Source organism: Alligator sinensis, unplaced genomic scaffold (assembly GCF_000455745.1).
Source record: "Alligator sinensis unplaced genomic scaffold, ASM45574v1 scaffold381_1, whole genome shotgun sequence".
NCBI classification, from domain to species: Eukaryota; Metazoa; Chordata; order Crocodylia; family Alligatoridae; genus Alligator; species Alligator sinensis.
In genome coordinates this window covers 526,012-551,404 of record NW_005842440.1, presented here as the reverse complement: position 1 = coordinate 551,404, position 25,393 = coordinate 526,012, and the positions used below count along the sequence as shown (strand labels likewise).

Genomic DNA, 25,393 nt, shown 5'->3' with positions numbered 1-25,393 from the left:
TTCACAAGCCCAATCCCAACACCAGGTGGGCTCCAGCAGGCCTCCAAATGGACCCTCTCTGATTCTCTTAAGGTGAGTCCTCTACTAACGGACACCTGCAAAGTCGTCTCAGCAGCCAGCCAGCCAGCCACTAAACTTGGAACAAAACACAACCTTTTATTTGTATTAAATAAACAAATGTAATACAACCTGCATGGAAAAGAATGTTCCCTCTCCCTCTTCCCATGTGTTAATGTGGAAGCGAGGTATAGGAGAATGGCCTCCCAACAGCCCTCCCCGTGCCCATGGTAGCATGTGTACACTTCTTGCTCTCCTTAGTCTTTGCACTCTCGTGCCTTATAGGGCAACCACAGAAGGTTCCAACCATTTGCTTACAGAGGAAATAGCAGGACCTACAGTGAGTTATGTTGTTTATCTCATTAGCGGAGGAGAGTCATAACTCAAAGCTTGTGTGAAAGGCTGGGGAACGAGGGGAAAAAGGGAGAGTTATGTGCAGCATGGTGTGAAATTAACCCTGCACTATTTGTCATGAGAAGCAGCCTTCTAATTCCTTTAAGAAAGAGAACTGTAAGAAAGCAAGTTTATGCATTAGGATCCTGACTCTACTCCCTCTATTAAACCTTGAACTTGTGAAAAGAGGTTCTTTATCTTTTCTTTTTTCTTGCCCAAACAGTCCTTCAGGGTATGGACAGAGGAAAGTAAATACAACAGAGGCACATAAAAACTGAGCGTCTGCCTAGTCAGTGGAGAATTTTCATTGGGTTCAGGAGTACACTGTGTGGCTTGAAAACACGTACACTTATACTACTATGTCCCATCACATCAGAGCTACAAGAGATGGATGGCTCAGAGATGCCCAAAGGGGTACGAAATGAGATTAAAGAAATTAAGCAGCCAAATGGTAATGGGGAAAAAGAGCTACTTCTTTTTCTCTAAATTATTTTAATTTAAAATAAAAAGGTCTCCGACTTGGTAGCTGATGCAGACATAGGGTGCTTGATCCGTTTTACATTCTTGTTAAAGCATGCCCTAACTTTTAACTGGTCCTCACCACAGCCCAGCAAGAAAAGGAACAGTTGTTGTCCCCATTTTACAGATTCACAAACTAAAGGGGTGACTGGGGCCAAAGTACAAATAAGACAACTAGGTTTGCCTATGGTAGCACAATAAGTAACAGAGCTGGGAAACAAACCCAGATCTCCTGGATCTTATTCATGTGTGAAACCCTAGCCAGCAAGTCCTCCCATAAACACAGATGCCTTTGTGTGTCCTGTATAAGACTTGCCTGGTAGCATATGCCTGGTAAGTCCTCCCAGAACATGGCTTGTATAGCTACTGAATGACTACCTGCTTATGACTGAGTTCAAATGGATAAAGACAGCAGCACCTCACTCATAACCAGACACTGCAAGAACAGAAATTCCTTGGGTAAATTTATTTGCAAAAAGAGGGGGAAAATGTTAGTTTTGCCAAAGAATAAACCCTCTGGAATAGAGAATTTCCAGATGAAACAAAAACCAACTGTGCCCATGAGAGATCCTATGAGACTTCTTGTAAATGAAGGTTTAATTCTAGTCTCAGGAAAGTCTCAAACCATGTGACTATGTTGTGACACCCCACATTCTCCCAGCACTTCTAATAGCACAAGAGATTCCTTAGAATTTGTTCAAAACTATTGGTTAGTGATGTTCTGCATTGCTAAAGCAGTTATTGAATCCTACACCAGGAATGGCAGTGTTCTGCATGTCAGTAGTGGGTGATGCGATACCCTATAGATAGATCCCCTTACTCACTTCACAGGGGTTTTGTAAGGTTTGACTAGTTAGGGCCCAATCCTACTCTTACTGCTAGTATACATGATGGGTACACAGTTCAAGAAACCATGCATTGTTAAAAGGCCAATGAAAATCCTGGTCTTTCCACTTGACAGCGTGAAAGGAGCACTTTATCAGTAGGTCTCTGGGAGAAGCCATACCTCAGAGAGGTCAGCCACACTATCCCACACCTCTGGAATGAGTGATGGAGACTGCTGATATCCATTTATAAGGAGACAATGTGTGTGTCTGCACACAGACATATGAGCTCCATGAAGACCATCAGCCAACCCCAACACATTCTCCCTGTGCTATATTGGGGGGAAAATAATTTGGCAGAGATCAGCATGTCAGACAACCTATCTTCCCAACAAATAAAGGTCCTTTACTGTGCCAGAATTTCCACTGATTTCACTGGGAATTTTGTCTAAGTGAGACCCTCAGGGTTTGAGCCAGAGTATACTTTGCCGCCTCCACAGGATTTCAAGCTGCATCACAAACATTAACATGTTAGATCCTGATCCCTGGGCTGCTGAAATAATGCATCTTTCCATTGACTTCAATGCACTTTCAATCAGGCCTTTAGTCCTCAACATTTATGTGAAGATACAGCTATCATCTTCTTTGTACAGATGGGGAAACTGAGACACAGGCTGTCTGCACAACAGGAACTGCTGCTGTTCCTACTGCTTTAACTATGGCAGCCATACTACCATGGTGGGTCTTCCTAGTGTGAACACAGTTCTGGCAGCAGCAACATACTGCTGCTCCCCCAAACTGCTCCCCCAAACATCAGAAGCTCTGCTGCCAGAGCTGTACCCATGTTGGGGGTTCAGCATCAGCTACAGAGCTCTTCTGCAAAACAGTCTGGCAAAGACAGATAACCAAGACAGAACTGAAACTAGGACTGAGATTTGTATCCTGATCCCCTACTCCAATCACTGGAACAATGTAGATTTTAAAAAATGATACCTCCTCAATTTTATATTTCCTATTGAACAATAAAGCTCTTCATTCTCAATATCCCAGCAATAATAGAAGAAACTGTCTCCACCTCTTATAAGAATATTTCCAGTGCTCTCTAGGGTAGAGGTTCTTCTTTTTTTCCATGGACTCAAATCAATAGGAATAAAATAGATATGATGATGCAGCTTTAGAATCTTTCACATCAAACAATCACATCTATTGATAGAGAGAAAGAATAATTAGGATCCACTCTCTGTAGTTACCAAAGGGAATCCCTTCAGGCAGGGAGGTTTAGGCAGTTTCTCCTGCATGTGGCCCTTAACAGTTTGAGTTTCTAGTAATTAAACCCCACGAGGGATAAATGGCCTACTATCTGCACATGCATGCACACACAGAATGCTCCTACCTGGTCCCCGGTGCCTCTTCTCCATCCAAATATAGCAATTGTTCTGAGCCACCCCAGTCTGTGAATCCAGGAAGGGAAGGCGGACGCTGCGCTCAGCACAGAGCCGGGAGTTGTAGCTGCGGCAGTGTTCGATGGCTTCTTTGTAGAACTGGTCCCCAAGTCTGACAAAGGGGGAGAGAGCAGAGAGTAAGAGAGATTTCTCTGACCTTCCTGAAAAAGGCAAGGAAAGAAGGGGACAGAGGGTAGATTTAAAAATGAATCAATAGCTTAATTCTTGCTAATTCATGTATTCACCCCAAATACATGAATTAACCTGAACAGCTTTCTGGCAGAGGACATTCCTCAATCATATGATGTGCAAAGAGTCATGAAAAGAGTAAACATTGGGGGAATGAGACACATCAGTCAGGGAACGAGATGACTCTGGGTAATGAAAGACAAAGCACTTTATTTCTAGCATGGCCAGCCCAGAAAGAAAACCGATAGTTTTGTTTCTAATGTTATGGCAACCTCCACAATGTGCTTTGAACAACTGAGAAACTTTAAAAAAGCTGTCCTATTTTAAAAGCACTCTACTCAAGCTTCCAGGCAGGGCACACACTGAATGTCTGGAGATGTGTATCCCCTGAGCAAGGGTGACTGTCTGTGGTCCTTGTAAGGGTCAAGGGAAAGAAAGAGTTAAGTATTACCATACACTAAGAGTATGGCTTGTTAGCCCATAGTTTGTAATGTGTTTTCGGGTCCTTCATATAGAATTATATAAAAGAAACATATTCGTACATCCATAAAGGCACAGGGTTATCACTGCAGAGGTCAGGATGGAAAGCTTTCCCCTTCTCAGCTTTCCACATTTGGAAAGTCCCACAAGGTTTCTTTTATGAGCTTTCCATCAAATCATTCCACTACCCATCAGATCATTCCCCAGTCCATCACCAAAACACCCCTGTCCATGGAATGAGCCCCAGTGGTGGGGCCCCAACATCCACCGTCCTCCTACCACCCTCTGGAACTTCTTCCTCAGCAAGGCGCTAGCAACTGACTCTTAGCATTTTCCCTAAGTGGGGGAAGAGAAGGAAGGGAGATTCCCACAGCACAAAAGGGCTTCACACAAGAGTTAATACAGCCTCAGACTTCATCAGCTTTTTTGAAGATTGTCCGGTTGTTTCCTGCAGCAGACAATGTGCATGGCAAATGTGATCCCTCACTGCCCCATCCTCCTCCACTGACCACTAGCCTCAGACTCAGCACCTGGGGTGGCCCCTTGCTTGCTGAGCTAAAGGAGAAGGGCATCTGCATAGTGTCAATAAGGGTGCTAGGGATGTAGAGACCATGCAGGGCAAAGATCTACATACAGAGAGAGTTCTTTGTACACAGAACCCAAGGAGACAAATCCCAGGCCCCTTTTTCCAGAAGGGAAGGGAAGAGAAGCAAAGAAAAGTTGCATGGACTGTAACAAGAAGACTGACTGGGAAGACATGAAAGCTTACTAAAAGCTGTAATTAAAGTTGGCTTGCTTGTACACTTCTGTAATCAACGTTAGCAACCAGGAGACTCAAACTGATCAAAAATTAACAGTTCTTACAAATGTCTGACAGCCAGAAGTACTACGTCAAATTCCTTCCCATATTAAACCAGGGATGCTCAGTAAAACTAAGGACTTTATAGGAAAAAGAATACAAGCCGGATAAAAACAAGCTGTCACCCATTGCATAGGTTCTCTTTGTCCTGAGAATTCCTCCCAACAATGAAATATGAGGGTTACCAGCCATTCTGTATTAACAAAACCTCAAAAGAATAAACTACAGCAACCAGGATAGGAGCCCTAGCTGGAGACTAATTCAGTTTCCATCCTGCTGCAAGACTAAAATTAATTGTAAATCTCTGAATGTTAAATATTTGGCCTAAAGTGACACTGTCAAGTGTGCTTTAAGCCCAAAATTTAGTTTTTCCTACAGAGGAAGAAAAGGTTTTCCAAAATCCAATGCATTTAATGATTAGTAAAAGCTGACAGGCTAGTGGGTCGAATTCATCCTTTGTGTAATTCTACTGAGAGTGATGTTTATTTGGAGGATAGATATTTTAATCTAAGGTTTTTTAAATGTGAGCTTTCCCCCTTTAAAAAAAAGTTTCTTTTACATACATGTCCAAATACCTCTGAACTGTATGAAAGTTTGCCTCCTGATTTGAACTTTGCAGCTGGATCCTTCATAATGAGACAAATCAAAAACCCTAATTTTGAACTACTCAGACTCTTGAGAAGTTGGGACTTGCATATTTGGACTCTAAAGATTTGGTCCAACTCTAGTTCTGAAGACTAAGAATGAAGAGAATAAAATAACCTTGAAAAATAAAGCCGCATTTTATTATGTCAGTTGTACCTTACAGAAAACAGCTTGATCTATGACCTTTTTGTTTTGCTCTGGGGTTTTGTTTCTGCTTGTTTGCTTGTTAATTTTAACATTGGTCTTCACAGAAATTACAACAAGAGAGAATTTGGCCCGTTCTGAATTGTCAGTAATTTTTTTAAAGAAGCTTAATTTAAAGCAGTGTGTGTATTTCCTTTAAATACAAACATCATCCTCAGTGCTATAAGACTGACTATGGCAGCCTGTGCAGAAAAGAGAGAAAAGAATGCTATTAGAAGATCATGGCTGCATTATGGTAGGGACCAGACATGCAGAAGTGAAACATAACTTCTGTCCCAAAGAATTTAAGTTCTAAATAGACAAAACAAAAGGTGTGAAGGGAAATCAGGAGTCAAAGAAAATTAAGTAAAACTTTGGAAGACCAGTCTATTTTCACTGACCAAGTTTCATGAAGAAGAACAAGTAACCAAACGCAAGTTGTAGTGAAAAGTGAATTTGATTGTAACATTTTTTCTAGTTTAATCATCTGGTATTACATATTTTTACAACTAGTTTCCCTAATCTGTGCTTATAATAAGATCTGTTTCTCAATCCTATAAACACTGATTGTAGAGAATGTGGAGAAATCTTGTATTTTTAGTATCTTCTTTCTTACTATTCCCTATTTAGGGGTTGGCAACTTACATACATTTGACACAGATATCTGTTCACATCTACTGAGTGAACTTTACACTCTGGCTCTCCCAGCCTGACACCCTTGGTTCAAAACTATAGTTTTCCTTCCTCTGAGTTGCCTGGGAAATTCCTAAATTATTTTTTAATTAAAAGTATGCATGGCTCAGTTTCCCTATACACTATCATATTGGCTAGGGCCAGTCATTCAAAAAGCCCGAGCCTGAATTGATTCAATCTTTGCAAGTCAGTCTAACCTGGCTAGGCTGAACCAGTTTGTAAGTGCACAGACATTCCCTCTGGACTGAGAAAATGCAGACACATGCCTGCAGTAGCTAAGGCTAGAAACTGGAGGGCACTAGGGTGAGCCCTCCTTTCCACAGTGCTGAGTGAGGGAGGGCATGGCCAGGCCTCAGCAGGATGCTCCAATTAGGGAGCACCCCCTTCCCCCCACTGCTCCTGACCAGTGAGGGAGCCAGCAGGGAGTTGATAATACAGTGTTTAGCACCCCACCAAGAAAACAAAAGCCTCTCTCATTAGTTCAAATTCTTCTTAAACAGCTTTTCTCAAGGAAGGAGAAAAATGACATTACCAGCTGACCTGTTGATTAGCTCCAAAAAGCCCTAAGCAGACACTGTCCTGTCTGCCTTACACAGACACCTCTAAGCATTAGCTAGCATACCACATGCTGGCTATGGTCCATGCTCTGGGAAAGGAGAGGGCAGGAAACCCTGCCTGAACAGGAAGTGGTGGCAGGGGAGGGGGGGGCAGGGGGAAGCCAAGCAGATGCTGCTGGACCTCCAGGTAGACCATGCTGTACCTGCAGTCTCTGCCAGAGCTCCAGCTAGGGAGCAGAGGGGTGGGGCCAGCCCTGCTCTGGAGCAGACAGCCCAGTCCAGGGCTGCAAAGCATTTGGGATGCTGGGGAACTCTGGTTTAAGTTAAACTAGGAAGACCTACTAGGACTGCACAGGTTTATTTCTTCTTTAGGACAGGGAATGAAAGATGGGGGTTGGTCACACAGACATTTGTGAAAGAACTGTCAAGAACTGCCACCAGGTAAAGGAGTAACTTTAGAAATTCAATGGAAGAGCAGCTACTGACCATCCACTTTTCAGAACTAACTGGTGAAGGGAAGCAAAATATGTTTAAAATACTATGACTAGGCCTGGAAAGAATAAACTGAGGAGGCAGGACACTCTGAAAACAACTTTGTGATTGATGGTCAGTGCCAGGAGGCAGATGGAGTTCTTGATGCTAGTGGCCAGAGAGGCAGGGAATACTGACAACATGGGCACTCAGACTGCCTATACATGAACACAAAGGCTGCTCCAATGCGCTGGAATTCCAGCACGTCAGAGTATGGCAATTACCACGCTCCAGCAGCCTCCTGCATCTCATGTATCAGCATCCTCACACTTAAAAGTGATGGCAGGCATGCTTTATCTAAAGCTCATCAAACGAGCTTTAGTTCAAATGCCCCTGCCACCATTTTTAAGCGCAGGGATGCTGATACACGAGACATCACAGCACTTTAATTAGAGTGGCTCTCAACCCACTCTAATTAAAGTGCTCCCCCCTCCCCCAAAGAACCTGTAAAAGTGCCATGTATAAGCTTTGCTTTTCCATCCTAACCTAAGGAGCCTATAATACTACATTCCAGTTGACTAATAAAAGTTGTTTTATTTTAAAAATCCTGTCCTGTGTCTTTGCAAACTCCTGTTGGTTGCATAGTTTCCAAGAGGGATACGTCTCTTTGAGTTCAAGTTTCTTTGGATTTACTGAAAGACTCACAGCAAGAGACAGTGATACTAAAAACCAGGACTCACATCAGGACGATGGGAGGTACAGGTTTCCCTCCAGCAAAAAAGCAGAGCTCTTCAGCCTAGTGTTAAAATTGACACTCCTGCAGGGACTGTAAAAAAGTTGGGGACATAATACACCCCATGCACCTATGACACTGATACACTGGTACAATTATACTGAGCTCAGCAAAGTGTCACTGGCATGAAACCATGTGGAGGATCAGGCCCCTAACCTCTGTTAGGTCAATGTCCTTTTAAATGTTGACCAATTAAGATACCCTACTCATCTTTAACAACCTGTCTAATTTCTGTTGAGGTCAATGGATCATAATTCTTCCTTCCTCTCAACCTTTAAATTACCCTTCAGGGTAAATTGTTACTTCGCACAACACCTACCGCAATAAACCCCTTTCTAGGGGTTTACTGAAAACTGTTAATACAAATAGGCTAGTGTTGAAGAGAGAAACCTCACTCCCCAGCTGCACTGAACCACTTCATATCCCTAAAATTTCCTCTTGGCATTGCCTCAGGTATTGCCACAGTGGCATTACACCACCTCACTCAAAGCTGCCTTGATATAAGGGACACTACTGAAAATCCAGTGCACTTTGATGCTCTACAATTGCTACAACAGTCGCAAGTTGGGCATAACATATAGCATCTTTCAGTACTTGTCATATCTTAGATTAGAATCAAGGAAAGATAATACCTATTAATAATACACAACCAGCCAAACTCAGCATGGATCATACTCACTCTTCACCTCCAAGAACTCTATGCTCTCGAAAGCAAGCCTTTAAGTACAGATGTTAGGTTCTTGCCAGATTCAAGACACTTCCATATTCAAAACTGGATTATATCTAGGTTTCAAAGGTCAGGGCCTTCTCTAATGCAGCATCATTTCTCTCTAAGGCAGCACTTGTTACAAACAACAGAAGCGTTAGGGTGAAAACAGAGAAAGACATTACTAACCACCTTGCATAACGAAGAAGCCATCTCTCCCTGGAGTCCGCTAATGCCTGTAGCTGAGTTTAAATGCAGAAGTCACTGTCACTCCTACCTCCCACCCCCTCCCCATGATCGCTAGAATTCTTAGTGTGGTTTTATTTACTCTATTTTGGGGCAGTAAAGAGGGCAACTCAGAAAGATGTAAAACTTGAAACTGGTCTCAAGGAACCAAACTTCACACTAGGAGATCAGCTAACTGACATCCAATTCCAAACCTTGGCAATGGGAAAGAAGGTGGGTGGCAAATCAGGTCTAGTAACAAATGCTCTCAGCAAATTATCTGGCTCCCACCAGCCCAGCTGTAGTGCAGGATGCGGAAAAGAAACAGCAATTTTATGTAGAGCCTTTTCAGAGACAAAGGTTAATCAATCAGGCTATTACTTGATCTATCTGCTAACTCTGACATGGCTGATCACAAGGTACTGCTGACTCAATTACAGGTTTAGGCAAACACATAGAACTTCACTAAGCTGGCTACAATCATTCCTGTCCAGCAGATCCCGAGACACACATGATGAGCAGCTGTTCCTCTTCTCCAAGAGCCCTGGTATGCAAAGTTCCATGGAGCTTGGACCTGTCGACACTTCCAATTAATTATGCAAAAGCTTCAGATACTGTGAGGTGACCTGGGCTGTTATGCCAACTGTATAATGATGACACACAGCTTTATACGTCCTTTTTTTTTTTTATACAGAGAGGAGTTTTCCAGCTAGAATCATAGAATCATAGAAAATCAGGGTTAGAAGGGACCTCAGGGGGTCATCTAATCCAATCCCATGCTCAAAGCACAACCATCTCCAACTAAATCATCCAGCCAAAGCTTTGTCTAGCCAGGTCTTAAAAACTTCCAAGGATGGAGATTTCACAACTTCTCTGTGTAACCTGTTCCAATGCATTACTACCCTTCTCGTGAGAAAGTTTTTCCTAATATGTAACCTAAACTTCCTTTGCAGCAACCTGAGACCATTGCTCCTTGTTCTGCCATCTGCCACCACTGAGAGCAGTCTAGCTCCATGACTCTGGAACCACCCTTCAGGGAGTCGAAGGGTACTATTAAATCCCCCTCAGTCTTCTCTTCTCCAGACTAAATAAGCCCAGGTCCGCCAGCCCCAGAAGTCCCCCAGTATCCCAGCCCCCTAACCATTTTCACTGCCCTCTGTTGGACTCTCTCCAATTTGTCCACATTCTTTCTGTAGTGGGGGGCCCAAAACTGGATACAGTACTCTAGATGTGGCCTCACCAGCACTGAATAGAAAGGGGAAGAATCACTTCCCTCAATCTGCTGCCAATGCTCCTACTAATGCAGCCTAGTATGCTGTTAGCCTTCTTCGCAGCAAAGGAATACTGTTGGCTTATATTCAGCTTATTATCCACTATAACCCCAAGGTATTTTTCTCTGACTGCTTAGCCAGTCAGTCCTCAACCTATAGTGGTGCATGGGATTGTTCTGTCCTAAGTGCAGCACTTTGCACTTCTCCTTATTGTACCTCATGAGATTTCTTTGGGCCCAATCCTCCAACTTGCCAAGGTCTCTCTGACTATTAACCCAGCGTATCTACTCCAGCATATCTACCACTCTCCCAGCTTGGTGTCATCTGCAAACTTGTTGAGGGTGCACTCCATCCCATCTTCCAGGTTGTTGATGAAGATACTGAACAAAACTGTTCCCAGGACCAATCCCTGGGGCACTCCACTTGATACCAGCTGCCAACTAGACAGAGCCATTGTTTACTACCCTTTGAGCCTGATAACAGAGCCAGTTTTCTATTCAACCCATACTTCCTTAGTTTGCTTGTGAGAATGTTATCGGAGACTGTATCAAACATTTTGCCAAAGTCAAGGTGTAATCATGTCCACTGCTCTTCTCGCATTCACAGAGCCAGTCATCTCATCATAGAAGGCAATCAGGTTGCTCAGATGTGACTTGCCCTCAGTGAATCCAGGCTGACTGTTCCTAATCACCTTCTCCTCCAAGTGCTTAGAAATGGCTTCTATGAGCACCTGCTCCATGATTTTTCCAGGGACTGAGGTGAGTCTAACCAGTCTGTACTTCCCCAGATCCTCCTTATAGATTCATAGATGTTAGGGTCGAAAGAGACCTCAGTAGGTCATCAAGTCTGACCCTCTGCCCTGGGCAGGAAAGAGCGCTGGGGTCCTTCTTCTCTTTCTTAAAGATAAGTACTATATTTGCCCTTTTCCAATTGTCTAGGACCTCTCCCAATTGCCAGGAGTTCACAAAAATAATGGCCAGAGACTCTGCAGTCACATCAGCCAACTCCCTCACACTCTCGGGTGCATCACATCTGGCTCCATGGACTTGTACACATCCAGATTTTCTAAATAGTCCCTAACCTGCTCTTTCATTACTGTTGGCTGTTCACCTCCTCCCCAAACTGTGCTTCCAGGTGTGGTAGTCTGGGAGTTGACCTTACCTGTGAGACTGAGAAGAACTACATAAGACTGGCCCATACCTGTAGGGAGAAGATTAGAAAAGCAAAAGTGGTGACTGAATTCAGGTTAGCAACCAAAAACAAGGACAATAAGAAGTCCTTCTATAGGTATGTAGGTAACAGGAGGAAAACCAGTGAAAGCATAGGACCACTGCTCAATGCATCTGGACATCCGAACACTGACACCAAGAAGAAAACTGAACTCCTAAGCAAGTACTTCACATCTGTATTCCACCAGTCTAAGCGTGATAGCCTTTCAAATGCAAATCTGACACAAAATAGTCACAGTAGGGATGATCAACTACCAACAGTGAATGTAGAGCTGGTAAAAGAACAGCTGGATACCTATAAGTCTGCAGGACTGGATGAACTGCATCCGAGAGTGCTGAACGAACTAGCCTAAGTAATTGCAGAACCACTGGCGAACCTCTGAGAATTTCTGATGCTTGGGAGAGGTCCCAGAAGACTGGAAGAGCACCAGTGTTGTGCACATCTTCAAGAAAGAGAGGAGAGCGGACCCAGGGAACTACAGGCCAATCCACCTGACCTCAATCCCCTGAAAAATCCTCAAAATATTTCTCAAGAAGTCCATATGCAATAAGCTAATAGAAGGCAAAATTCTGAACAACAGCCAGCGTGGTTTTGTCACAGGTAGGTCATGTCTGACTAACCTCATCTCCTTCAATGACCAGGTTACTCACCACCTGGATAAAGGAGATGAGGTCGACATCATTTGTTGGACTTTAGGAAGGCCTTTGACTTGGTGTACCATGAGGCTCGCGAGGTAAAACTAGGGGACTATGGGCTCAATAATTCAACACTCAGATGGATGGGAAACTGGCTGCGGGGTCAGACCCAGAGAGTACTAATAGACATATCTATGTTGACCTGGTGGAACCAGGTCCTGACCCTGGTCAGTGAGGTCCCCCAGGGTTCGGTACTTGGACCAGTGCTTTTCAACATCTTCATCAATGATCTGGACGTTGGGGTGAAAAGCACACTGGTGAAGTTCACCAATGACACAGCTCTGGGGAAATATGGCCACACCTTGGGGCAGGCTGATGATCCAGGCAGACCTAGACAGATTAGTTAGATGGGCGGACCAGAACTAAATGCTGTTCAACACTGAGAAGTGTACAGCGCTCCATCTGGGGAGGAAAAATCCACAACAAACTTACAGGCTCAATGGTGCTACACTAGCTAGCACCACGTCCAAAAGGAACCTAGGGGTCATAATTGACCATAAAATGAATCTGAGCCGCTAGTGTGATGCTACAGTTAGTAGAGCAAACAATACGCTGGCATGCATCAACCGATGCATCTCAAGCAAAACTAAGGAAGTTATTCTCCCACTCTACTTGGCATTGGTGAGGCCGCTGCTGGAGAACTGCATCCAATTCTGGGCACCACACTTCAAGAAGGATGTGGAGAAGCTTGAAACAGTCCAGAGAAGAGCCACTCATGTGATTAGAGACCTGAAGAGTAAGCCATACAAGGAAAGGCTGACAGATATGGGACTGTTCAGCCTAGAAAGGAGAAGACTTTGGGGGGATTTGTTGGCAGCTTACAAATACATCAGGGAAGAGCATCAGGGGCTAGTGAACAACTAGTCACCAAAGCGCCCCAGGGGGAAACCAGGAACAACGGTCATAAACTCCTAGGAGGTTTCAGACTGGATATAAAGAAAAACTTCTTCATGGTTCATGTGACCAGACTCCGTAATAGACTCCCAGCAGGGGTGATGCAGGCAGGAGATCTTCAAAAGGAGACTGGATGCACACCTTGCTGGCGTTATTTGACCCCAGCAGTCTTTCCTGCCCACAGCAGGGGAGCTAGGCCCAATGATCTCATGAGGTCCCTTCCAGCCATAAACTTCTGTGAATCTGTGAAAAAGGCATTGGGTATTTCAACCTTTTCCACATCATCTGTCACTAGGTTGCTTCCCCCATTTAGTAAGGGACTTGCACTTTCCCTGATCTTCCTCTTGTGCTGACATACTTGTAGAAACCCTTGGTTTTACCCTTCAAGTCTTTTGCTAGCTGCAACTCCACTAGCACTTTGGCTTTCCTGATTTCCTCCCTCCATGCCGAGTTAGTCCAATGCAGGAATCACGTGCAGCCTGAAGAAAAGGCAGCCAACTCAGAATGAACCCCAGAAACACAGAAGTACCTGCTGGATGTGGAATGTGCTATGAAGTACCAGTGAGCTAAGGCAGTGCATGTCCTTGGATCATAAATTGGAATGGACATGTAACAGACTGCCAATGTGGGCTCACCAGATCGACTTGAGATACTTACCTTGGGCTAGAAACAGTGCCGGTGAACTCTGAGCGACCCCAACGGCGGAGCAGGGGAGCCCTGCCTTGTGGAAAAGGAAAAGAAGGGGTTTTCAATCTCCTCATTCGCATGGAAGGGGGATGGCCGGAGTAGGGGGCCAGCCACCCTGAGCCCTGGTTGGCCAGTTTGCAAGCCAGGGAGGGACTGCTGGAGGGGATAAAAGCAGCAGCCGAACTGGTGTGCAGGACCTGCTGACAGTGACTCTGGGGAGTGATGCAGGAGGCCTAAGAAGAGCTGGGGTGAGCTGACCCAGCAGAGGGAGCAGAGACTCCTCTGAAGAGCCTTGAAGGCCCTGGGAGAAGAAGGCAGCGGCAGTCAGCCATGCCTCCAGCCCTGAAGCAGAGGGAGCCTCAGCCAGGGCTTGGGGCAGAGAGCTGGTGCCCCAAGGCCCCATCGCAGTGTGCTGGATGTGCCGGGTGTCCCGGAGGCTAGGGGTGGCAGTCAGTCCCCCACTCCACTGCGGAGAAGAGACAGCAGCCAGGAGCGCAGGCAGATCCTTATCCAGAGCAGGGAGCTGGGCCGGTTTGTTGAGGAAACCCCTCACCTTCACTGGGGAAGCAGGACAGCAGCAGACAAGGCATTGGGATCCTGAGGATCAGCAAAGTGCCAGGATGAGAGTCCCCAGAAGCTTGGGGTGCAGGCCGGCGCTCGGAGCAGGACTGGCGAGCCGCGAGGCGTGTGGGGTGCCCGGCTCAGAGTGGGATTGGCAAGTTGTGAGGCATGTGGGATGCCCGGCCAGTCATCTGGAGCAGGGGTTTGGAGCAACAACCCATGGGAGCTGCCTGTGCTGCTGACCCTCTGCCACTGACTACCTCAGAGGGGACTCAGTCCTGTCCCATATTCTGCAACTGATTGTCATCGGATGGAGTCCCTGAGCTTGGTGCTTGGGTCATGCTGATTGCTGCAGCAGCCTACTCTGTTGCTTGTTGCTTGCCTTTTTGGTCACCTTTCAGCCTCTTTAGGGGGTTGGGGTTTGATACAATTTGATTGCTGCAGACCAGAAGAGCTTAACCTGTTGCAGTCTGTCGCTTATTGGGAAGCCTGTTGGAGCTACTGGGAGTGATCATCTTGCTTCCTTGTGGTAGCACCTCAGCAGCGGCTGGGAGCTGCCCGGTTCCCCGCGTGGGGGTTGAGTCAAGGGTTGACTAATGCATTCTGGTTTGTTTTGTGATTCTGGTTATACCATTTAAGTTCACTTGTAAATAACCTTTCCTATTATTCTTGTTTTGTAAATAAGGTGTAAATAGTTAAATCAGTTATGTGTTAGACCTTCTTGGGACCACGAGCTGCTCTGTGGGGAGCCAGGGCCGGCTGGAAAGTAAATTGGTGCTGGCCGGAACCCTGCCCTACTCTCACCACCCCATCCCTGGTATTCAGCAGGGGTGGCAACTATTGGGCCGCCACCCGGGTTACAGACACTTTACACAGAAGCAGTCCCCAAAAATGCCTCCTTCCATCTCCAACTAGCAAAATTACACCATTTGCAATTCTTCCCAAATGCTAGCCTGGTCCCAATAATTTATGTGTTCCTCACTTCCAGGCCAGACTGCTGGGACTCTTTCCTTGGCCTGGATGAGAAGTTCAACAAACACACAACTAAGTACACAATGTGCCAGCCCATATCCTATTCAGAGAAACCAAAAGTGCTCACGTAATACCAGTACTTCACAATCTATACTCACTCCTCTCCAGGTGCATTCAGAGACTCTGATATCACTTTATGAAGTCCATTATGGGATAAGACCATGCCATCTCAGAAACTCTTCTTCCTGGGTCCAACACACCAGCTACACTGTTCCAAAAGTCTGTGTTTAATACAGCTGAGGTATTCACCTGGCAGAGAAAGCATCTTCTCAACAATAGGCCCTGGGCTCTGAAAATCTTCCTGAGGAAGACAAGAAGCTGTACTCCTCCCACCCACAGGTCATGCTGCAAGATTTATTGTATGCCCTAACATCCCTCAGAGGACCTGAACAGAAGGTCTAATGGTATGTCCAAAGTGTACCCAATAATTAAAGGAGAATGGAAGACTGACTGCTCTTCTGGGCTGTTCTCTCTAGATTTTATAAACACCATGGTCACAAGCCCTTTAAAAATGAGGACAGGTACATTAACTAAGGGAGACAGAAAAACAAAACTTCCTTTGCTGATGCTGGGCCATATGCAACAGATGTCCTCAAAATCCTATGGGAGGATCTGAGGGTAAACCAAAACGTATAGGGATTTGTAGGTTCAGTTTTTACTTAGTGGTCAGCTGAGTTTTTTCAAGACGCAATAGTCTTTAGGGATTCATATAACATCCCTGAACGATGCAAAAAGATGTAAATAACAGCAAAGGCAAAACAGATATTTCCAGAAAAGCCAACAGAATGACCTAACCTGGTTGCAAAATGGGAGTTTTGGTTTTTAAACATTAATTCTCTTTTTGTAAAACACATACAGACTCATACACTTGTGTCCTAGCCTCTCTTGCTCTCCTAGGGCCAAAGTCAATCAAACATATAAAACATCCATCTCACTTTTATAGCTAGTAAGTGGCTTTGTTTTACTGTGGGGGCGAAGTGATACACTATGCAACTTTCCACAGATAAGTAGTTAGCATTTATTTTTAAACAATCTATGACGTCTCATACATTTGCAAACTGCTCAAAGGGGAAACAGAAAAGGCAGTTCCATAGTTAAAAATAAAGAAAAATAAATTAGTTTAATAAATCAAGGGAAAATCATAGAAAAAATACCCACTATGCCATTTTAGTAATTAGTAGGGTATATGAGCTGTAGTCCATGTATCAGACTTCAAGGCAGTATATGGATGTAATAATAATCCATTGTAGTAATGTCCAAAGATCCCACCAGATCCAAGGCTCCACTGTGCATTGTACTTGGTGCAAAGGTGAGGGAGCCATCAAGAAGGTTGACGATAACTTCCCAAGTCAGTTCCAGAACAGACCACATATTACTAAAGGAAGCCAAGGAGCCACTCTAATTTATACCATTGGCATGAAGCTGTGGGGAGCCTTTGGTCAGTGGAAGATCTGTGTAATGTGCTCCAACATCAGGTGATGATGCCAGTTAATGATTCTGAGAGCAAAGCACTACATTATTCTGCACCATAGAGTTAACAGTTAAGCAGTTTTGTTAGCTAGGCACAGTTAGTATCACATACAAGGCAATGACCATCACTGGTCAGTTAAGTTATTTTAGAAGGTCAATTTCTAGGCAATATTCAGGGATGTGGGCAATGAACAATATACAATAGCACTGGATGTAATTTTCCCACATCCCCTCTTCCTCCTCTCCTCTCTCCATTCCGCGGGAACAGAAAGGCAGTTGTCTCCACACCACATGTCAGGGTAACTAGTATGTTTCCAGAGACAGGCATTGTATATAATCTGTATGGGTCTATTAGACTCAGCACAGTGACCAATTAGGTTAATCTCAGAGGCAGACTCCTTGGGGATATTTTGGTGCATCTATTCTTTCTCAGGCCACAGCTTCTGTTTTAAAGAGGTGCCATATCATCCAATTAAGCTACAACAGGTATAGAAAACAATAGCCTAGACCCTTTTGCATCTGAAGACAGCAGTCAGAATTTAGATTGGTGCTAGCCTTACCAAGACATTCATGCTCCCTCTCCAGTTACTAGCGATAGGGACTAATGAAAACCTAAATAAAATTACTAGATAGTACATGACTGGCCTGCAAGATATTTTTTAAAGAGGGGCATCTCAAGCAGTGGGCTTTAAGAAGACAAAAACAATCTGGTTAGGTTAATGTTGTCACAAATCTACAGCCAGATTCAGTCTTTCAATCCAGTGCTCACCATCTCAAATTCACCATCTTTTCCATCTCAGAATTCTGAAACTCAAGAAAGTAGACCTGGAGGAAATCCAGTTTGCTGGTCTGACCGCACATATGGAAGCCAGCAGCCTCAAGTTGTAATCCTGGCTCTAATATGACTCGCTCTGTGACCCTGGGCATAGCAGCTAATTTCAATTTGCTTCAATGCCCCCACATGCAACACAAGTTAATTCTACCTGTCTGCCTCACTGGTGAGTTGTGCAAACTGTCTACACTACAACACCCTCTGTGGCCAGGCCTCCTAGCAAGGAGGGAGCATACACCAACAGAAGGTGTTTTTCTGCCAGTGTAGCTATGTCACCTCCCCATGCAATATAAACTAGGACACCAAAAGCACTCTCTTGCCAGCACAGATGTGTTTATGCCAGATGTTTGCCAATATAGTTATACCCACCACAAGGTACAGGTTTTTTCCCCATACCCCAAGCTGACATAGCTACAACAGCAACACTCTGTGGTGTAAACTTGATCATAGCAAAACTGCTCTCAGGCTAGGAACAGACGTTGCATTTGTCTCTGGACAAGTCATGCCCCCATTCATCCCAGAATACACATATCACCCTTCTAATGAAGGTTTAGTTACCAACTGAATGCACTGCCGCTTTTCTGCCATTGATTCAATCAAGGCTTTCCAGCTTCCAAACAGTCAGGAGCTGGCTGACCCACAGGCTGCACCAGTGCAAGCTACAGCACTCCCAGGCTGCACACCCCATGGATGCCCCTGTCACCATTGCACAACATGCCCACACACCCTCCCCCCCAGTGCACTGCATGTCCACAACCCTACCCCCCTGCTATACCATGTACCTGTGCAGATGCACCACTGCTGCACCATGCACCCAACACTCCCCATGCCCTGCTGCACCACACACCTCAGGTTCACCCTCAGCTCCCTGGGGCAGGAAGCACCAGCATAGAGATTCTGGCTGCTATTGCAGCTGAAGTGACGAGGGGAGAAATAACAGGGTAGGAGCCTAGGAGTTGAAAGTGTGGTCAACATCATTTACTTGGACTTTACGAAGGCCTTTTACTTGGTGTCCTATGAGGCTCTCAGGATAAATCTAGGGGACTATGGGTTCAACAATTCAGTGGTTAGATGGGTGGGAAACTGACTGCAGGTTTGGACCCAGAGAGTACTAATAGACAGATCTGTGTTGACCTGTGCTTTTCAACATCTTCATCAGTGATCTGGTTATGGGGATGAAAAGCACACTGGCAAAGTTCACCAGTGACACTAAGCTCTGGAGAAGTGCGGCCACATGTTGGGGTAGGCTGACGATCCAGGAGGGCAGATTAGTTAGATGGGCAGACCAGAACTAGAAGCTGTTCAACACAGAAGTGCATCTGGGGAAGAAAAAATCCACCACAAACTTACAGACTCGGTGGTATTATGCTAGCTAGCAACATGTTCAAAAGGGACCTTGGGGTCATAATTGACGATAAAATGGATATGAGCCTCCAGTGTGATGCTACAGTTTCATAGTTTCATAGCTGGTAGGGTCAGAAGGGACCTGAGCAGATCATCAAGTCCGACCCCCTGCCATGGCAGAAAACGACCCTGGCTAGGTGCCTATCCAGCCTCGTGCTGAAGACCCTCAGGGTAGGAGTGAGCACCACTTCCCTTGGAAGTTCGTTCCAGATCCTAGCCGCCCTGGCTGTGAAGTAGTGCCTCCTGATATCTAGCCTGTATCTACTCTCACTCAGCTTATGGCCGTTATTCCTTCTTACTCCTGGTCATGCTCTGGGAAACAGGGACTCTCCCATTGCCTGCTGATCCCCCTTGGCCAGTTTATAGACAGCCACCAGATCCCCTCTCAGTTAGCAGAGCAAACAATATGTTGGCATGCATCTCAAGCAAAACTAAGGAAGTTATTCTCTCGCTGTACTCGGCATTGGTGAGGCCGCTGCTGGAGTACTGCATCCAATTCTGGGCACTGCACTTAAAAAAGGATGTGGAAAACCTTGAGAGAGTCTAGAGAAGAGACACTTGTATGATTAGAGGCCTGAAGAGCAAGCCATACAAGGAAAGGCTGACAGATATGGGGCTGTTCAGCCTAGAAAAGAGAAGACTTTGGAGGGATTTGGTGGCAGCTTACAAATATACCGGGTGAGCATCAGGGGCTAAGCGAACAACTGTTCACTAAAGTGCCCCAGGGAAAAACCAGGAGCAACGGTCATAAACTCCTAAAAGAAAGTTGCAGACTGGATATAAGGAAAAACTTCTTCATGGTTCATGTGACCAGACTCTGGAATACATTCCCAGCAGGGGTGGTGCAGGCACCTACCCTGGAGATCTTCAAAAGGAGACTGGATGCACACCTTGCTGCGGTTATTTGACCCCAGCTGTCTTTCCTGCCCACAGCACAGGGGGCTGGACCTGATTATGTCACAAGGACCCTTCCAGCCCTAAACATCTGTGAATCTGTGAATTTAACCCCTCACTGCCTGCTTGTGGCCCACAGGCTGACAGTTGGATAGCCCTGGATTCAATTATGCAATTCTAGAATAACTGTTCAAACAAACTGCAATGTCCTAGGATAATTGTTAGCACTTCTTATCCCATGAACCTTTTTAGGCTTTATCCCAGGACAGTTGGTATAGACCTCTGATCAATGGCACTTTGTCCCAAGATAGAATGGTTTACCCTGGGACAAATGCAGTGACTATTTTTAGCCTCAGTGACACCTGTAAGCTGTCTTTGAAGATAAAGACTGTACCTTTTGTACTTATTTACTTAGGTATAAAATACCATCCAATCAGAATAGCAGCATTTTGCATGGGTTTAAATAACTATGCTGGTTGCAAAATTGTGATGATTTTTCTAAAAAGGTAAGCTAACTTCCCTACCACACAGAACTGATAATTATGGAAAAAATTCCAAGTGTCTATCCCACAACCAGAAGCTCAGTTTTCTGCTGCCTATGGTCACTTTGCTGTTAGTAACCGCAACACTCACCAGGCAGTTTACCAGTTGAACCGGGGGGCGGGTGGATGACCAACCCGCCTTGCGGACAGACCGGGGATGAAAGGGACACTGACTCAGTTGGAAGATAGTAAAATTGAACTTAACGTTTACTTACAGTAAGATTCCAACAGTGGTTACACAACAAAACGACAGTGGTGAAGCAGTAGTTAAAGATGACAGGTAGGAGATAGCAATTGCTTTTTCCGATGTACGTGCGAATGGAGAGCTCACTATTCGGTGAAATAATAGCCAGAGTGTGACTATTCGTATGACTATTCGGACTATTCGGCCATGGGGACACGGATTCCTGGACAGGGTGATCAGTCCTATCCAAGGGCTTGTGTGGAACCCGGGACCCTGCGCTTTAGCGCGCTGTCCCTTTTATAAACTCTTCAGCCAATCGGAGGAGGCTGCTGATTTACAGTTAAGAGAGTGTGTCTGCTGGCCAGGCAGTCACGCTTCTCCTGCAGCTCCTGATTTGTTAAGGCTGTCTGATCACAAGCTGGTCAGCCTCATGATCATGAGCTCTTCACACGTTGAACATGACCTGCTCTCGTGTTCTGCATTGGTCTGGCATGTGGGCTGAGCGTTTGGTCACCTTTTCTACTCAGACATTTGCAACTGTTGTTATACCTCAGACTTTTATATCCAATTCTGTAAAAGGGACAGTGATCATACAAGGAGTAAGCCAGTGGAGAATTAATCGGATAGTGAATAAATTCATACAAGCTAAAAAATAGTGTTTACTTTACTTCTGAGATTAGCCATGGAAAAATAGCACACAGTTTAGCCACAGATAAAAATACTTCAAGAACAGATCACTGATCCTCAGTAGATATAATCTATAGTTCCACCACCATGATAAAATATACTTAGTACAATAAATATACATAAGAACACATTCAAACCTATTCTATTTAGTTAATAATTACTAACCACACAGCAAACACTTGTGGTAGAAAATTAAATTATCTGCTCTCTTGAAAAGTATCTTTAGCTTGGAAAATTAGGGCTGTGTCTTTTTTTTATTATTTCTTTTGAACATACAAAGACAAGTGTCACTCATATAATTCCAGTGGCTTTGATGGATTCACAGCAGGGATGCATTTGACTCAGAATATGTGGTCATATCATGCACAAAATATAGTAATGAAACAAGACAGAAGAACAGCCTGGGGAAAATTCTGAATAAAATTTCCCTCCCTCCATCAATAATTGATTCTGCCTCCAAGCAGAAAGACAACAGGTAGGAAGCATTCCAACCCTAGAGCATTTTTACAGTTCCATAAAGGAGAAACAGAGACGGAAGAGACACATTGGGTCATCAAGTGCAATCAATACCAGTTCCATACAGGAGAAGAAAGGGGATGTTTAAAGAGCTAAGTTGGGGCAACTCCAAATTCTAAGGCAAGATCTTGTGCTGGAGTGCAATATGGAGTTAAAACCAGGGCACACTCCAGGTGGGCAGAGAAAATAATCTTTTGAACATGTACAATTCATCAATGCTGAGGTTCTTGAGGCATGTTGAAAACATCTGTGTCCTTACCTCTCTAGGTATTTATAATGCATTCAGTGGGAATTAGCTGGCACAAGTCGAGAAGAAACATACAGGCACAACACCCTCTGGGAACCCCTTACCTAAATTAAAGTTTTCTTTTCTCTCTGCTTTCCCTGTGCAAATTTTTTCTGTTGTTTTTCATTCCCTTCTTCCCACTCCCAATGTCATCTTTTGATTCTGCAATTGTTTTAGGGGCAGTTAGTACTGTAAAAGAGAAGAGGAGATGGAGCTTACATTCATTTGCACAGTGGCAGGGCTTGGGGTCATTCTTGTGGAAGGCATTTTGCTGCACCATGCACTAGGTCATATACCATGAAGATTCACTGTTCCTGAAAACTCCACTTGTCACAGTAGATCCAAATCATGGAGGGTCAAAAGATTCTCAAGTCAGCTCAGGCCTACCAATCCAATGTGTTCTTTGAAGGTTAAACTTAGGACCCTATAATGGCTGGCTGCTAGGCTCCAATTCATCAAATTACTAAGAAACCATACACTTAAGTACCATTAAAGTCAAAGATAAGCAGATGGCTACGGTCTTTGATGGATTATGATAAATTATAGCTAATGCCTAAATATATTTCTGAATTGGAGCCTTAGCAATTGGGACACTTGGGCAGCATACTCATGTTGACCTGTGTGGTTTCAAACATCAGGCTGGACTATCAAGAGCTTATTTATGCCCTCCGTTTGCATTTCGAACTGGAGTGGACTGCAACAGTCAAACCTGGAAGCTACAGAATTGTGATCTGGAAATCATAAAAGAGTAACTAATCAATTGACCAATGGCTATATGATGCGTGTAGGTACTATTAGTCCTAGCTTAAAGATAAGTACACTCACAAATGGTCCACCTAGGGCCATACAGGAAGAAAACCTAATTTTCTTCTCCTCTAGCCTTGTGCCATCTTTCCTTCTCAGTTTAGGTTCCTTCCCATCTAAGAGCATTTTCTATAACGATCAAGTTTAGGATTTTCATTGCTCAGTAGTACTATGCCAAAGTCCACCCAGGTGGTCACTACTATCTAGTTCAGGCCTTTCCTATACCAAAATATGTTGGCAGGAGAAGGGAGTGGCGGTTTAGTGTGCCACTTGTGATCTCACCAAAAAACAAACAAACAGATCCAAGAGTGACAGCCAAAGAAAACCCAAAATGGAATGCAACTGAAAAGGGGTTTAGAGCTCCCTCTTCCAGCAGTTCCCCTTGTGACGGTACAGAGACTCACATCCAAGCTTTCCATCATCTGAGCCAGGAAACAATCAGCAAGTAGCTGAAGAAAAAGAATCAAGAAAGCCAGCTGTCAAGGCAAGGAGAGGTTACAGAAAAATGAGACAGAAAGGATACCCCATAGCCCTAAAGTGATGGCTAGCCTTTAACACATGGCCTCTGCTCCTGTCAGTATTTCTTCCTGGACAGGTTATCTCAGGAATTTACGCTTTCCAATAATTACCTTTCAGAGGGCTTCCACTTATCTTGCAAAAGGAATTCGCCAGTAACCTGACCTGAATTGCTCATGCTATTGCCTTCCACCCCCTCTAACCTTTCATCTCATCTCTCAAAGTAGAAGCAGACGGCTCTTTGCAGACTTTCAGTGCTGCATCAGCAAGGTCTGGTGAAGTTGATAAAAAGAAGAGTTTTAATGCTATACAAATATTGATGGGTTGGAGGGCAAATGCAGTAAAATATTGTCAGTGGGTTAAAATACCTCCTGAAGTAGTGTTATATTATCCAGAGATGAAGGATGAACATAGTATTGCACAATCAAAAGTGCCATTTTAGACTGAGGGCAAGTTTTATTATTTTATCCCTATTGCCCCCAGAGCCAATCAGTATTAGTTTCAGTAGCACTTTGGGATTTGTCAGGCCCTGTACTCGTGCTTTCTTTCTCTCCATTACTGTTTCCCAACTCCTCTTCCACACTGAAATTGATTCTGTCTCCCTCCTCCTGGTTTTTCATCCATCACTTCTCACGGGGGAGGAGGAAGAAGTGGAGGAGTATCAAAGTTTTCAGGAGCTGCCTTAGACAAACTAGCAAATGCCCAGTTCTATGAGGGTCCAGAAACCATGCCCACTCCTGTTCATGCCCACCCACTGGGGTGGGACTCTATTTATGGTGTCTATATATCTTTCTCCTTGTCTTGCACCAGCTTATTCCTATCACCATTCTGGGGCTGGGAAATGATTCTTTCTGAGCCTTTCTGTGTATTCTGAACAAGATGAAGTATTCCTCACATTATCAGGAGTCATAAGAAAGCATCTCATTAAATAACTATGAGAAAAGACTGGGCCTCACCCAGGAGCGAGGAGAGAGATGGCATCACACTACACAGCACCCTGCCACCGGTTTAGAAATGAACCATAAGGACCAAAGGACACAACGTGGCTATATCTAAATCAGTAGTAGTCACCTTTGACAGATATGCAATGGGTTTATTATCTTCTTTCCTGTAACAACCGGTCAACAAACTGAATTGAATTAATACTGGGGATGCTCCCAGCCTCTGCTAGGGCCTGGCCACAACAGTTTAAGGGAACAGCTCTTGCTATTTTCAGTCATGTTATATTTGAACCAACCCACACACATGCTCACTCATTTATATTCTCACACTTCCGTACAAATGGGATCGGACAAAAAATAGTAACTGCGGGGGGGCAGGGAGGGCAGGGGCAGTTTGGGGAGAGAAAGGGATTCCTCTCTCTTTACACTCCAGTTGGTGCGTGAGCCCACGGGGTCTGTGCCACAGTCTGGATTTACGCTCCCAATTAACATCATTCAGAGCACTAACTTCTCACTCTTTTAAGGGAAGAAGAGGAAAAAAAACACATTCCAAGCATTTGGCACAACAACCAACCTCCCCAGCCATCCTCTGGGAACAAAAAGAGAAGGAAAAAAAAAGAGCTCATCACCACACAATTTAAAATAGCCCATCCACCCTGGCTCCCAATCCAAGTCCTAACCCCCACCCCCACCCATCAGGGCAACTGGCCCAAAGCACTTGATATTCAACAGCAGAGGGAAGACGGCTCCAAAGGAATGGATGTGGGGGAAGGGAAGCATCCTGCTATCAGGAGTACTTGTGAAAGGAAAGGGGACTGGATAAAGGCCACAAAATTTAGAGAGGAGGCAATCACTCCCCCAGGAGCCACACCTGGAAAAGATCCTCTTAGCGCAGGTCTCTTCTGACCATG

At 44.7% G+C, this 25,393-nt stretch overlaps 1 protein-coding gene across 11 annotated transcripts in view; it reads right to left on the bottom strand.

The window, feature by feature from the left end:
• Positions 1-25,393, bottom strand: part of DPF3 (double PHD fingers 3) — a 250,812-nt gene that overhangs the window by 136,546 nt on the left and 88,873 nt on the right. For 10 of the 11 annotated variants that reach the window (XR_003095651.1, XR_003095652.1, XR_003095655.1 and 7 more), the window contains exon 2: positions 3,187-3,347. Coding sequence is in view for 5 of the 11 variants with exons in the window: in XM_025212014.1 (XP_025067799.1) it covers positions 3,187-3,347 (161 nt within the window). In the remaining 6 variants the exon portion in view is untranslated. Of the gene's footprint in view, positions 1-3,186; positions 3,348-15,504; positions 15,735-25,393 lie in introns of those variants that run through there. The other variant, XM_025212018.1, reaches the window with a different exon arrangement.